This window comes from Meles meles, chromosome 11 (genome assembly GCF_922984935.1).
Source record: "Meles meles chromosome 11, mMelMel3.1 paternal haplotype, whole genome shotgun sequence".
NCBI lineage: Eukaryota > Metazoa > Chordata > Mammalia > Carnivora > Mustelidae > Meles > Meles meles.
Window position 1 is genome coordinate 34532985 of NC_060076.1, and position 16484 is coordinate 34549468.

At 42.1% G+C, this 16484-nt stretch overlaps 1 protein-coding gene across 3 annotated transcripts in view; it reads right to left on the reverse strand.

Annotated features, from left to right (window-relative positions):
• Positions 1-5322: 5322 nt before the first annotated feature.
• The window catches only part of DCAF10 (DDB1 and CUL4 associated factor 10), a 46357-nt gene continuing 35195 nt past the window's right edge, over positions 5323-16484 (reverse strand). Inside the window, exons 6-8 of one of the 3 annotated variants that reach the window (XM_046022389.1) lie at positions 13508-13653; positions 12434-12529; positions 5323-10258 (exon numbers count right to left, since the gene is read on the reverse strand). In XM_046022389.1, the coding sequence (XP_045878345.1) occupies positions 10145-10258; positions 12434-12529; positions 13508-13653 (356 nt within the window). In that variant the 3' untranslated portion in view covers positions 5323-10144. Of the gene's footprint in view, positions 12530-13507; positions 13654-16484 lie in introns of all 3 variants that reach the window. The other 2 variants (XR_006820743.1, XM_046022388.1) reach the window with 2 other exon arrangements.

Sequence of the window (16484 nt, forward strand, 5' to 3'; positions counted from 1 at the left end):
CCTGTTGGGTCTCAGCCCTCAGCCGCGGGAACCTCTGCTCTCGCTGCCTCCCACCCTTGCCGGTGCTTAGTCCCCTGCCCCAGCACTGCCCGGCATTCACTTAGTCACCTCTCTGGAGGTCTTGAGTGTCACCTCAGGGAAGCCGGCTCACACTTTCGGGACTAAGTCAGGTCCCCCCACCCTTGGACGTTCTTGTGCTGCCACATTCCTGTTCTTCATAGCACTTCCCTGTTGCCCCGAACTGTGAATATTCAGTGTTTCCTGCCTCTTTTGAATGCCAGCTCCGTAAGGCCTGGTGGGGGCCCGGTGAGGAGTCGGGAGGGTGAAAGGACACGTGGATAGTCAGGATCGCAGCATTCTGGAATATCCTGTCAGACCTCCATTCCCCGTCGAGGTTGTGTAAAGAAGAAGCCCTTAACACTGCTTGGGCTGTCAGAGTGAGATACCCGAGACTAAGTGACTTAACTGACAAACCTGTATTTCTCACACGGTTCTGGAAGCTAGGAAGGCCAAGATCAGGGTGCCGGCAGAGCTGGTTCCTGGTGAGCGGCCTCTCCTTGGGGTGCAGACTTCTCACCGTGTCCCCACATGGCAGAAAGGACCTCATGACCTCATCGAAACCTCATCCCCTCCCAAAAGCCCCACCTCCACATCCCCTCACATTGGGGGTTAGGCCTTCAACGTGCATTCTGAGGGGACACAAACATCCAGTCCGTAACATGCAAGAGCCGAAATGATCGAAGAGCCTAACGGTCATTTCCTTAAATAGTGTCATTGACGGCTGCTTTGTGAACTGTGGAAGTGTCATGAAAGCAGGGACTAGTTTAGTTGTTAAGAGCAGACTGCAAGTGTCGCTCCATACTTTGTCGCCGACAGGAATGTTTGAGGACCCGGTCGTTTTTAGTCAGCAGTTCCTCGTGGGTAAGGCAGTGACCTCCTGATCTCGAAGCACACCAGAAAATGGGGAATGCATTTAGTTCCGTGGAGAGGCTTCTCGTCTCCTGTGACACTAGAAAAATGAAGCCAACTTCTCTTCCGAGGCCCATCGCATCGTCAGGTGCGAGGTGGCTCTTGACAGCTTCCTCCCTTCCTGTGGGCGAAGAGCCACTTTGGAACTTTCTTACTCTTCTCGTCCTCTTCTGGGAAAAGAGGAATTGAACAGGAAATTTCCCGATTTCCTTGGGTTCCTCACTCCCTGCTAAAAAAATGGCCATGGAGTTTTGAGAAGGACAGAGAGTAGGAAAATGTAAGGGAACCAAGTACTTTTCATCTGTAATTTGTGTGTAAATGAGGAGTGAAGGGTAAAAAGCTGGCAGGGGGCCTCGGTTTGCTGGGCCTTGAGAAAGCGAAGCCCAAGGTCAGAGGTTTGCTGGCTGTATGGGGAGCGCTTCAAAGCAGCTGCTTGTGGGCCAGGAACATACATGTCCGTGTGTTTCAGGGCAATACTGCGTGCATCTGAGTTTGTCTGAATTCCGGCCAGAGAAAAACAGAATGGCTAATAATTTATTTCAGTTCGTGCCTTTTATAGTTTTTTCCTGGTTTATTTTGTTCAGCGAATTTGCCATACATCCCGCTGCTCAGTACTGGAAGGCCGCCCATTTAAGGATAGTAGTTTTAAATTAGAAGACTCAGGGTTCATAGAAAATACAGAGCATTGGCTGACTGAGACAAATGCCAAAGTGAAAATGTAAACTTCCCTTGATTGCCTGCTGGCTCCCGGGCTGGATGAGGCCCGCTTCTGCGGCATGTGATGTTTGTGCTGGAGCCTTCAGGACGATGTGAACTCACTGGAAGAGGGACTCTGACCCTTGAATCCTTAGACCAGAGGTTCTCCTAAGGAGTATCTATCGGTGAGTGAATCGTAATCTGATCTCGCATGTTGTCTTTATCACTATTGCTCTCCCTGTTTCAGAGACACTTTCAGTTTCATAGGAATGTCTTTTAAAAATCTTCATGGTGAATACATACTGTGGGATTCCAAATATGTGAATTTCCAGAAGAGGCAAGTCTATGCTGGGGGGAAAAAAACCGGTTGCCTCTGAGAGAGCTATGAAGGAACTTCTGGGTGATGGTATAATTTACATCGCGATAGGGATTTGGGTAACACAGGTGCGGACGTTTGTCTTAACTTAGCAAACCTACCATTAATACTGGTATACTTCATCATGTGGAAAATTTAAAACAAAAAGATACTGAACTTCAATGATTTGTATTGCTGAGGATTTTTAGGAGGATGGCTGTAGCTATCTGCAACTTACTCAAAATATATCAAAAATTAAGGTGGATTGATGGATGGCTAGAGGATTAGATACGTGATAAAACAGGAAAAGGATAATGGTAGAATCCTGGGCAATAGGTGTTCACCGTAAAATCCTTTCAACTTTGCTGTATGTTGAACATTTTCATAATAAAATGCTGAGAGAAATCATTAGGGACTTTATCACATTATCTGTTGTCTGCATTGTATTGGTTCAGTTGAATTCCTATATTTTTAATATTTTTAATTTTATATTTTATATTTTAATATTTTTAATTTTTTAAAGATTTTATGTATTTGACAGCAAAAGCAGGGGGAGCTGCAGGCAGAGGGAGAGGAACAAGCCGACTCCCCACTGAGCAGGGCGCCTGACATGGGGCTCGATCCGAGGACCCCAGGATCATGACCCGAACCAAAAGCAGATGCTTAACTGACTGATCCACCTAGGTGCCCCCAGTTTAATTCTTTTAGTGTGTTCTTCTTAGACTAAACACAATCACGGATGCTATCGCAATCCACGTTGGAAGGGGATGCCCGCCCGCAGCGTTTCCTGCTGATGAGCAAGTACGGCAGCGCCCTCCTCCACCCGCAGACTGCCACAGGCTGACCAGCTCCCTGCTGAAGACTGCCCCAGAGGCAAGGGGTCTGGCTCTCTGCCCCTTGCAGGACAAGGGCAGCGATCCTGATGTTCCTGCCAGTGAACTACACATTTCAGTAAATGGCAGGAAATCCTTCTTTTCATTACACACACTCATTAAGCGCTTGCACACGTTTGCACACACACGGAAGACTCGGTAACGACTGCTTCAGAGTAAATACAGCGTTTTCGGATCAGATACTTTAACTTTTAAAAAAATAATCCTGTCACAATGAAAAGTCTTCATTTTACCTGAAAACCGATCTTTTATTATAGTGAAGGGCTTTTGTGAATTCATGTCAGCGCAACAGTCCAGCGTACCCATGGTTCAGATGCTTTCAGTGGAGACCACTGTGTCCCCAGAAAAGGTTTTAAAAGCTGTTCTGTGTGTGTGCCCTGGTGTTTGTTTTCTGGATTTGTTGTGAGCAACGGTTGCAGCTCTCGACAGCTCACAGCAGCGCGTGTGTTCTGTGGCAGCGCTCCTCTTTCGGAGTTAGGAGAGAAGCCATGCAGCACCAGGTCTGTCCCCGAGAAGGTACGGTGGTCGTACTTAACCTACTGCCCGCCGACCTGCGCATCGCGTTGCACTGGGGGCGTCTCAGCTCTCACCGATGGAGTGCCCCGACGGTGTACTGAGAGTGGCGTACCGACGGACAGACCGTTGTCCATCGATAATAGCCTCCAGAATTAAGATGTTCTCTTAAAAAAATGTTCTCTAAATTGGCTTCCTGTATCTACACAGAGATCCTAGGAGCTGTCACCCATGAAGAATTAAACCCTAACTGCGTTTTCTTTTTTTTTTTTTTTTTTTTTGAAGTGAGAGTGTGTGTACACACGTGTGGGGGCAGGGAAGGGGCAGGGGCAGAGAGAGAATCCCAAGTGGGCTCCACGTTCAGTGCAGGAGGCCAAGCCAGGCTCGATCCCACCACCATGAGAAACGGACCTGAGCAGAAACCAAGAGTCGGCCACTCGACCGACTGAACTACCCAGGTGCCCCCCTAACTACATTTTCTATATTCGTAGGTCTCAAATCATGGTGTCCAGACATCCAGCATCAACTAGGAACTGGTTAGAAGTGCAAAATGGGGGCCTCCCACCCCAGACCTTTGAAATCAGAAACTCAGGATAGAACCAGCAATCTGTGTTTTAACAAGGTCTCTGGCATGCGCTGGAGTCAGAGCACCACTTTTCATGTATTGTACCAGGAGGGAAGGGCCTGGAGGGAAACTCAGTGGATACGAGTGTGTGTGTGTGTGTGTGTGATTTTTTAAGTAAACTCTGCCCAACATGGGGTTTGAGACTTATGACCCAGAGATGGAGAGTCCCATGCTGTACGAACTAAGCCAGATAGACAGCCCAAATTTGTGTTGTTTTGTTTTAAATTTGCGGGTTTTTAAAAAGATTTTATTCATTTATTTGACAGAGATTACAAGTAGGCAGAGAGGCAGGCGGGGGTGGGGGGAAGCAGGCTCCTTGCTGAGCAGAGAGCCTGATGCGGGGCTCGATTCCAGGACCCTGGGATCATGACCTGAGCCGAAGGCAGAGGCTTAACTGACCGAGCCACCCAGGTGCCCCAAATCTGTCTTTTAACCACTGAATTTGTGGTAGGTAATTTGTTACATCAGTAATAGGAAATTAATATAAATCATTAATTTATTAGCATTAAACCATGCCAAATAATTGTTTCCTTTAAAAACCTACTAAATAGGGGCGCCTGGGTGGCTCAGTGGATTAAGCTGCTGCCTTCGGCTCAGGTCATGATCTCAGGGTCCTGGGATCGAGCCCCGCATCAGGCTCTCTGCTCCACAGGGACCCTGCTTCCTCCTCTCTCTCTCTGCCTGCCTCTCTGCCTACTTGTGATCTCTCTGTGTCAAATAAATAAGTAAAATCTTTAAAAAAACAACAACAACAAAAAAAAACCTACTAAATAGCCCAAAATAATTCTGTCAGAGGAGTAACTGAAATTGTGGTAATTAATGCTATGGTTAGCTAAATCAGTTTATCTAAATAATTTACAAAATGATCTGAATTGAAAGGGAGTCACTCTGTTTTTCTCATCAGTGACTTATTTTAAAAAGTAAGTGTCCCGGGGTGCCTGGGTGGCTCAGTGGGTTAAGCCGCTGCCTTCAGCTTGGGTCATGATCTCGGGGTCCTGGGATCGAGTCCCACGTCGGGCTCTCTGCTCAGCGGAGAGCCTGCTTCCCTTCCTCTCTCTCTGTCTGCCTCTCTTGTGATTTCTCTCTGTCAAATAAATAAATCTTAAAAAAAAGTGTCCCAAATATGATTGTCATTTTTCTAGTGAATTAAAACAGTAAAATGGGGGCGCCTGGGTGGCTCAGTGGGTTAAAGCCTCTGCCTTCGGCTCAGGTCATGATCCCAAGGTCCTGGGATCGAGCCCCGCATCGGGCTCTCTGCTCAGCAGGGAGCCTGCTTCCCTTCCTCTCTCTCTGGCTGCCTCTCTGCCTATCTGTGATCTCTGTCTGTCAAATAAATAAATTAAAAAAAAAAAAACAGTAAAATGAACCATCACACTGTTAAATAATATAACAAGAAAATGTCATTCAGGGAAGCACTGTGAAAAACAGCATGTTCTAAGTATACCTGTATGAAAACAAATCTGGGTGCAGTTTGACAAAAATTTATCCACTATGCTTATTGATATGAATATAATTTTCACTGAATAAAGAATTTCTGAAATTCTCTAATATAAACGTTATTCATGTGGATGTCCAGAACATTTGTGAACAGATGTGAATGAATCAGATCTTAGTAAATGTGTTTTCAGTGTAAAATGCGAATTCTGTGTTTTAGAATGGTGGCCTTCACAAAACGAAATGTGCACATCCCCGTGGGAACGTAAGGTGATCCCTGGAAGTGCAGGAGGTAATGTAGAACTTTGTTACAGCCCCTAGCCTTTTAAAATGTACTTCCTCTCTGTACGTGTTTTATAATTTACATAGTAGAGCTATACAATATTTTATGTATAAATATGTACATACATATATATGTATGTATGTATATATAAATAGATAGATGACATGAAAATCTGGAGCACGTGCTCTTCAGTTTTTTCGGATGGGGGTTCTAGGATTTAGAATATCCTCAAGAATCACCAAGCCACTGTCTCTGTCACAGCATTATGTTTGATTCTGGTCTAAAAATAAACACTTAGGCAATTTAAATAAAAATTTCAAACTACTGCTAAGTGCAAACTTGCCATCAACCTTTCAAACAGGTTAACTACAGAAAAAAATGTGTCAAATGTTTCAAAGTAGCATTTTATTTTTTTTAAAAGCATATTATGAGGTAGACTTACACCACGACATTCAGTGCATGTATAATAAAAGTGTTACTGAAGCCTTAAAGTTTCATGTAGGTATGTATTATGTAGCTAGAATCACCCACAACTCTACATTCATCCACGTGAAAACCTCAAGAGAATTCAACTGAAACAGTAAAAGCCTAGTACGGTTTATAAAGCTTTCCTAATTGTGAAATGAAGAGCTGTGGAAAAAATTTGTGGGAGGGAGTGAGTTTTAATTTTAGATTTTAGAAGTTATTTTACTAAATCATTCACTTTATGGCTAGTTTTCAATGAACATGAGTATCTTTATTGGACAGGAGATAAAAGATACTATAATTCGTATTGTTCCCACCGTATCAGCATGGTAATATCAAAGCAGGACCAGCTATCTAATTTGGAAGCCCAGTGCAAAATAGAGATGTGGGCCCCTTGCTCAATAAATTAAGAATTTTAAGATGGATCGAACAGAACCTTACACCAAGCATGAGGCTTTTCTCACTGCAGGGCCTTGTATGCCTGTACTGGTCACACACCATGAAGCCAGTGCTACAATCTTAGTTATCCTTGTCCCTTGAGTCCCTTGTTAGACTGGACAAGGCATATAGTAGGGATTCAATGTTTGGTGAATGAAAAATTGAGTTTTGCAATTTTCCAAATCAACGAGAAATGCTTAGTTTTTCTGACCTGTGGTCAGAAGAAAATCTTACTCTGATGAAGATTTCTCTATTTGCACATCACATTCTGGCTTCACAGAAATTCAAGGCCACATATGGCTAAGGTTCATTTGATTCCTGCAACAAGAAATTTATTGAACTACTCTGTCAGCTCCTGTACTGGGCACTGGGGATGCAAGGAAAGTCAGTCCTTGCCCGCAAGGAGCTTACAGTCTAACGGAAGAACGTAACAGTACCTCAGAACCTAGTGAGAAAACTTCCTGGTGTCTAGGTTTTCTGGAACATTGCCAACTTTCCTAAACATATGAATCTAGACTTTACCAGAAGCACATTTTAGAATTGGAAGATGCAGTGAAAATCGAATAGCCAACGTTTAATGTAGAAAACATGAAACTCAAATAAGGAAGAAACTTAGGAAAGCTGAAAAAATTCTATTTTAAATACTATGAACAAGATTTAAATTTTAAAATTATTTTATTATCTCTGGATGACATTTATAGTAACATTTATATATACATACATATACAAGTTGTGCGTATGTGAGATCTGTTCCTTGGAGCTTTTGATAAAACTGGTATTTCCATTATTCGTTTAAAACTAAACAGCATACAGGTAAATTTGAGACTTTCTTTTGACTATTTCGGTTGTCATTTGAACAGGAGAAATTCTTGGGGTATAAATTTGGTATGATCTTATTCTGTAATGAGACGAAAATTGCCTTTGTAACAGTGTGTGGTAATTTAAACATGTATTTTAATGGCTATTGACCAAGTTTAATGGCACCAAAAATACCCAAGTCTATCTGGATTTATTTTGTACCCCCCCCCCCATTCTTCTTTTTAAAGAAACAAATATGAAGGATCCTTGTGCAAATACAGAGCCTTTGTTGTTGCTTGGCTGTACTTTGGTGCATTGCCGTTCATTCCTTCATCTAGCAGCATCCTTTGTCCATAGTATTTTCCTTGGCGGCAGCTGAAACGATCACTAGCCTAGGCCTTCCGTGGGTCATGGTGAACCTGTCAGAGAGCTAGTGGTCCGAGACTGTGCACGCAGGGCTTGTGCAGCTCTTTAGACACGAAGCAGGCCTGGTGATGTCCTGTCCCAGCTCGGAACCAATGAACACAGCACACACGCCAGCCTGTTAGAGGCAGGCATGTGGAGACTGTGCTGGAGACAGAACAGACCACTTAGCACATAGAAAAATTTTTAAATAAAAAAAATCCCCAAATCCAAGCAACCTGAAGCGAATGATTATATATATATACCTCAGGGCTGAGGGAATCACTTTATAATAATTGATATTAACTCATATCTGTTATAGCCCTTTACATTTTATGAAGTATTTTATATACATCCGAACTCATTGGGTATTTATAATAACACATGAATATAACTTTTACTTTTCGTTATGAAAAAGTGAATTATACCGAGCATGCTGTTTAAGAAGGCAGGGAGGTATACTAACATAGCTGAAACACTTGCATCAAAAATAATTTACAAGTTTTAAATTTTGGCACTTAAGATATATACATTAGTTATCCAAAAATTCATATATATGCTTTCTTTCATGACCTGCACTGGCTCTTACTGAGTGAATTTTCACAGCTGTCTGTGGCTGCTGGTCATTTTAAATGGGGAGGATTGTCATCAGTGTTATCGGACTATTTTTCCTGCTAAACAGAAGCTTTAACAGATGCTTGTGGATGCCAGTACCATATTTGGACTGATATGGGAAACACTAGGCTTCTAACAGATTCTCAGTGTTTTTCCTGTATTGCACTTCCTGGAAAACAAAAACTTTAACCATGACATAATGTGATCTTGGTTCTAGATAGGAGTTGGGAACCTTATCCTTGCTTGTTTTCCTAAAATTTTTGGTAAAGCCTTATCTTGGATGTAATAAGGAGAAACAACAAAATATACATGTACTTTGGGCTTCTGAGGAAAAAAATCAGATACATTTTCAACAGATTGAGAGAGGTCTTGTCTGCTTTAGCCACTTCATTTTCACAATTAAAGATAAGGAACTACAAAATATTTGATGTCCTAAACTTAGTTAACATAGCATTTCTGTAGAGAGCTTATTTTCAAGACTTTTTTTTAGGTATAGTCTGCCCCTCAAGATGGGGCTCAAACTCATGACCCCAAGATCAAGAGTTGCGTGCTCTACTGAGCCAGCCAAGCGCCTCTGTAGAAAGGTTTTTAAAACAAGTATAATTTATACTACATTTACCAACAACTATACCACATTACCATTTGTAATATATTTACCAGTTATTATGAATAAAAATGACTAAAATTTAGAGTAAAAAAACCCCAGATTAGATTTTATGCTCTTAAGTGAAATGAGACCTTGAAATTTTAAGATGCAGGTTCCTCCAAGAGTCTAGCATTCCTGATGCCCTATGATTCCTGGATTAATATCACCCTCATGATGTTTTGATCACAGCCGACCTCAACAAGAGGACAAAGGTGGTTTTGTCGAGTTTGCTAATTTTTAATTCTCATCTGTGTGGCTCTATTTTTATACAAAGCTATATACCCCACATTTTTCTTTACTTTACAGCTACGTATCCTGCTTGAAGTCTTTCAGTTAGGAGTAGACTGTATGTATGCCCTACAGTTTATGGTACTAATTCTAATGGAAATTGTCATTCTTATAAATGTTCTCTTGCATGGTGCAGTAGGTAAGTCAGCTCTGTAATGAAGAATTTACAGAGGATGCTAAACAAATTAACAGGCCATTTTCCCATCTTTATAAACAAAAGGGCAAAGTGGTGAAGTAGTAAGCACCCAGGCTCTGTACTGAAGCAGCTGGGTTTAAATCCCAGTGTTGCTCTCCACCCCTGCCGCCCGGTGCCAGCTCGGGCTCAACCTTTCAGACCCTCCATTTCTTCCAATGTAATTTGGTGCTCATGTCACCTACCTTGCAGGTAATTTGTGAGTGAGGGTTAGTAGTAAAGTGTGTAGACTGACACCAGAGAAACTATAATGGTTGAAGAATCATGGACTGAAACTGAGTTGGGCGACACGTGGGTCTAGCATCCGACATGCAACTCTCTCCAGAGGGGATGCAATATACAGAATCTTTGTTTCATCAATAGAATCACTGTACTCAGTAGCTTGTTTTGAATGTTAAGATTGGGTACTCTTGCCTCCAAAACTTTATTTTCCTTTACGTATAAGGGCGTTTAAAAAAATTTATGGCAAACCAATCTTTACATTATACTTTGTAGTAGTTTTCTTGATGGCTAAAAAATTTCAAATTCTTTTTAACATCCATGGTAAAATGATCTAATTGTTAAAATTTGTCCTAGAGCCAAGATTGTTCCAAAGAAGATGTATGTAACCTCAGCACACGTGTGTGAATGGCTGTCTGGTAGGTCCTGCAAAAAAAAAAAGTCATTTTTATTCACGTGTTTGGGTTGCTTAAATATTTCCATAAGATTTGGGATTCTTTTCTTCTTAGGGCCGGAATTCTCAGCATCTACTCCCTTGCGTTTTTCAATCTATCAGCCAGTTTAAGGGTAGTCACAATAATACAACTTAAAGACAAGATAAAGTGTTCATAAAACATTGTTTTAACAACCAGCATAATACAGTAGAAATTGCCCTGAGCAAGGAATTAGGAGACTTGAATTCAAGTTCTGGCTCTGCCACTAATTTTGTAAGATGACTTTAGGCAAGTCACTTAACTTTTCTCATTCATTTGATGATGAGATTGATTACATTTTCTACCTCTAAAATGGATTTCATTTACTATTTTTTTAAATAATTAAAACACCTTCTGGGAGTTAACCACCTGAAAGGTACGGAAGTACTTACTGATGTTTAAGGTAGTGTTTTTCAAACTCTGATCTAGGAATCACCTGAATAAAGGTTACTAGAGGTTCCTATTAAAAACAGATTCCTAAAAAAAAAACCAGATTCCTGTCATCTCCCTGACTGAATCAGAACCTCCTAAGGTGAGGACCAGGTTTCTGTTTTCCACAAGCTCCTAAATAACTGTAACGCACCCTATTATCTGAGAACCACTGGCCTAAGAGAATGTGATCTGAGAGGAAACGAGCTAGCATGTGGCTTAAATTACTCCAGCCTCTGGTGGATCCTTTCTAAATATAATATCATTCCAAGTGGAGACTAGAAGAAAGCTGCTTACTTCAGCAGGCCCATCAGCCCTGTGACTGAACCAGCTTGCTGTGTTCCATAACAGAATGTAAGAGGTCTTCACGTCAGCTCTTTGTCTTCACATCCAAGTCACTGACTACTGCAGTTAGGTCACCGCTTGCAGAGGACTGCAGCTCACCCCTCCCTAATGCTAAGGGTCAAACTTGTGCCCCCTGGCTCAAGGAGTAAAGATGAAGAAAATACCACCTCTTTCCTCTCCATCTCCCCTCCACCCTAATACCATAACAAGTCACCCTGTGTGAGTCAAATAGTCTGGCAGAGAAAACAAATTCTAAGCCACATGGTACTCATCACTCTGACCAGATAGTGTACTAACTCAGTGAATCCTCCTGTATACAACAGAAATGACCAAAGCCCACTCCGTCTCCTGTTTTCCTTTCTAAATGCTGTTGAGAGGAACAAAATACCAAGTAAGGACACATGCTAGAGAATTTTTAAATTCATACAATTAAATTACAAAGAGAGGTGGCAGTTATTTTTTCTAGAGTTTTACAACAAAATTCCCTTCACGGTGAAAAAATATGTATAATTTTAACAGGAAACTCAAAAGACATATTTGTTGTAAGACTAACAGTTATGAGAATAATGCCATTATCTGTGCTCATCATAGAAAAACATAATAGCAACTTTAAAAGGCCAAGTATACTGATAAGATGGAATTTCTTTTTCAATGACCAGTATGCTGACACGGGACTTCTGGGTTTATTCAATATAGCGTCACAGGTTTCTCCTAACCCCGCCATAACTCCTGCCAGACGCCCACAAGAATTCACACCAAAATCAAAAAAACAAGGAAAGAAATGAAGAAATTTGACAAGAGCTACCATGCAAAATAACCAGAAGAACCGAAGTTTAGGTGGCATAGACGAGCAGGAGCAGAGGAATGCGGCAAAAGCTGCTGCTGCATAGAGTCTAACTTGGCGAGGCCCCTACGATACCAGACAGCCAAGTCCTCAGGTCACAGGTGTGTTCGTGGACCCATAATAACCAGGATCTTGACCCAAACTTTTAAGATCTTCTAAAAAGGAAATACTTCACCTAAATTGAAGTAATTTATGAGTCAAACACCAGAAGAGTTCCTTATTTGATGTAAGTTGTGCCTAAAACTTTGGCTGATACAAAGAAACCCGTCCGCTAAGGCACCCTGAGGCAATCTGACAATGTGTTGGAGAGAACTTCGTCGTCAGTACCACATCATTATGAGAGTACAGAGAACGGATCACCCGCAGGGGACTGGCTTCTTTGGGCAAACAGTCTATAAGTTCACTGCACTGTTTGTCAAATCCCAACAAGCGAATCCCGTAGCCATGTGGGGAAGAGACCATCCGCCCATCAGGGCTGAAGCAAAGTTCTTTGATATAACCCCTGCCTACATTGGCTTCTTCAATGTAATGAGTCAGCCGTAGAGAACAGCGAGGTGAGACAGGTCGCACGGGAGCTCCTTCTTGGAATTCATAGACACAAGTCCACTAAGGGGAGAGAAGAGAGAGAAACCAAAGTTACAGAGCCCCAAATAATGCTAAATATTTCTTTATGTAAAAAGCTCAACAGACTGCCAAAGCCGCAGAATTGTTGCAAGAAATCGGATGACTGCTATCCCTCTCCCATCTACTAAAATGTGTAGGCCCCACACCTTATCTTCAGAAGCCAAGGTTATTCTGTGTGCTATGACATACTATGACTAATGCCTTTTATTCCCTCAGGCTGCTGTGACTTCTGTGGTAATAATTCCCTTTTTTAAAAAGTAACAACAATTTTGATACTTAAAATATTCTGAAGTTTAGACATCTAAGCCTAAAATAGCTCTCCTCCTACACACTTCAAAGGTCCTTGTCTCTTTTCAGTTGTGATTTCTAGAGCCAGTGAGATCCTCAAAAGACTTTCCAGAGTGACGAGTCATGAGGTGATATAAGGCCCTTTCCCCTAGTCATCAGTTTAGTCTTTCCCCAGGTTCTGCTGGTGGTTTTACTAATTGATTAATTTTATTTATTTGAGAGAGTCAGCACGAGCAGTAGGGAGGAGCAGAGCGAGAGGGAAACGCAGACTCCCTGCTGAGAAAGGAGACTGATTGGGACTTGACCCCAGGATCCTGGAATCATGACCTGAGCTGAAGGCAGACACTTAACCGACCAGACACCCAGACACCCCTCCCTTGGTTTTTAAAAACACCAAGTTGTAAAACTCAATTGGCTTAGCAAAACCTTACATTTAGTCAGCTTGGCTACAGCATCTCCCATCTGAAGTTCACTATGTAAAGGGCATGTGGCAGATGAAGGGGGCAAGAATGAAGAAGCTGGACACAATCTGAGCTGATACTGGTTTAAAGTATTTAAACCTGGAGAGGAGGCTGGAGAGGAAGGAGGGGTTCAAGGGATAAAGGGACCAGGAACACGCATGGCAGCGGCTGTTCTGTCAGCCCCACTGAGGTGGAATGCTGCTGCTCCTACCTCCTGATCATCAGTGTTGCTTGAGCACCGAAGGAGAGTGGCCCAGCCCTTTGGGTGCAGCTGTAAGGACGTGATGCAGTTTCCACGGTCTCGCTCACCAGGAACTTCAGGGGTTAAGACTTCAAGACTATTTCGTGGTGAAACTCCTGATACGAAAATTAGGATGTGAGATTTGTATTATCAAAGGATTAAGGCAGCTCATCAAAGCTTTGATTTCTGGCAGTCACCCCCATCCCTAGCCTTCATTCCTTCTTCAGCCCCTCTTTTTTTAATATGCTACCACATGTAAAAAGAAAAACTGGGCACAGCTGGAGGGGCACCATCAGTTAAGCAGCCAACTCTTGGTTTTTGGCTCAGGTCATGATCTCAGGGTTGTGAGATCAAGCCCTGCAGTGGGCTCCGTGCTCAGCATGGAGGCTGCTTCAGATTCTCTCTCTTCCCCTGCACCTCCCACTCATGCTTGCGCTCTCTAAAATAAATCCACCCCTCCAAAAAAAAAACAAAAACAAAAAACCTCCCCAAACAAAAAAAAAAAAAAAACCCAACTAAATACCAAAAACAATATATACAAAAAAACCTATGGTGCCCCTTGAAATATGGTGTATGTGTCTTTGGCGTGGGAGTATGGGGAAAGGTTATGACCAGAACTAAAGAATCCAAGTTCCTGCAGCAGGAATCCATAACCTAAGACTAAGGCATTAAAGTAGACTAGGGATCCTTTTGATTAGGATTTACATCTCAGAAAACTCTAAAAAATCAATCTGGAAAAGAAGTAAAAAATAATTCTCATCTCAGAGGACCTGGTGCTCTCTAGTCCAGAGAAGGAAATACTTGGAAGCCACGGAGACTGCCTTTATTATCAATAAAAGGCTCTTATGTGGGCAAGGAGCAGGACTTATGGCCCCCCAAGGACAGTACTTTAAATAATAAGCATCTATAATTTTGGAGGCAAGGGAGGATAGTTCACATACCAGTAAATCAAAACGAGGGGTTGGGAGACACTGCCAATCATACACACACCTGGTACTCTGTTAGAGCCCATCCTGTCCTCCTTCCTAGGCCTGACGGAAGTAATTGCTACAGCTAGCCGTTACTACTGGGAATTACATCCTATCCCTCAGGTATGTGGAGAACCACTTTCACAGACATCATAAAGAAGCAGTTTAGAACTTTAATATCAAGAGAAATCTTTCAACACTTCTCTACCTGCGGAAGGAGTTGCTTTGAAGATTATGAGCTCCCTCTGTCAGACCCTTTGTGAACTGTTTCTCAAATAGATGTGTTATCTTCCTTAAAAGATTCCCTTTAGATTACTACAGCATTGATGGAAACCTGTGAAGCTCTAAATTACATTGTTATAACCAAACTATACCTAAATCATGATTTCACATGTGACTGAACTTTAAGAACAATTTTAGAGAAAAACCACTATTTCAAGAATTCTGAAAATTGAACAAAAGCAGAAAAGAAACCCATCTAAGTAAGTAAGTAATTAGTGGCTTTTGAGCTGTGCTCCTTGGAGGTTCCTCCAGAGAGGGAACCACATGGGGATGGGACAGGGAAGACTGGTCAAGGAACTCCCTAATTTCACATGAACCAGTTTTTGCATTTTATCTGTGCTACAGTCCACAGCAGACTTCATGTCAAGAGTTCTAGGGGCATCTGACTCTTGATCTCAGGGACTGGGTGGAGATCACTTAAAAAAAAGTTCTAATCCTGAAATGGGATTAATGGCCTCAGCTCTATACAGCTACTATATCTATCAAAGTATGGTGCTAACATTCTGATATCCTGAAGACCTAGGGGTGCCAACATTCAGAACGACCTGATGGGTGAGCCCCACCTCTTCTCTATACTCTGCCTAGGCTCTCCATACATCCTCTCTTCTCCCATTCCCAACTCTATATATCATGAAACTGCTGTGTAGTTTGGTTTTTGAGTTCACCACTGTAACAAGCAGCTAACTACTCTTAGTTTTGTGTGTTTTTTTCCCTCATGGATGGTTTAGCTCAATAAAGCTTTTTCTCAATGATTATTAAGAGACTTGTCTTATGTTCTGTAGCCAAAGTAGAACAGGTAGAATCTAGAAAAGAAGTTTCTGCTACAAAAAAAAGAAAAAATGTTACACATCTGCGTGTAAATCCCTAAACTTAAGAGGAGAAATTTTTAACCTTAAATGTCATAGTCTTGAATACCCAAAGGAAAGTAGATAGGCTGTAGGTTTAGGAAGGGCTCTCAAACCACTCTACAAACGTAAGTAGTCATGAAAAATAATCAAGTATGCAATCATCATGCACTTACCAGGTGATGCCACCTAGGAGTAACAAATTAGAAGTCTAATGGATAGTCCCTCCCCTAAAGATCTAGGTAGGAGCCATGCTCATCTCCAAAAGGTGACCCAAAATTACACAAAGAACCACATCTGGCCATTAGTCCACAAAGATGAGGAGAGACAAAAAGTGCTTAGATGTGAACTGGTTTGGAGAAGTAGATGAAATTTGCATAGGTAAAAAGCATCTCATTTAGGGGGTGGAAAAGAATAGGGTAAATAGCTAGTTCTCCCAGAGCAGTATGGGGGAGGGAGGAGTGGGCAAAAGCACAGTAGGGCCAGGTCGTAGCCCACTTTATCCCACAATCCCTCTAAGGCTGTCAGGCATCGCTTGGATAAAGAAATGGGAGAGCGAAATGCCTACCAGGCTGGAACTAGGCGACTTTCACAAGCACCTGACAAATGCATTACCTTATACAGGACCCTCACATACATATCTCATTTAATTTCCGTAACAACCTTGATTGGATCTACATGTCCAAACTACTTTTTCTCTAATCTAGACCAAACTAAATTCAGTAAATAAAACCAAAGCTGAAATTCCAACAATGATGTAAGCCCAAGATATCCAACCCTAGAGACTGGTCAGCTTTTGAAAATGACTGAGGGTCAAAGAATATCCTCTTCTTTACTGGCTTTTGTCTGGAT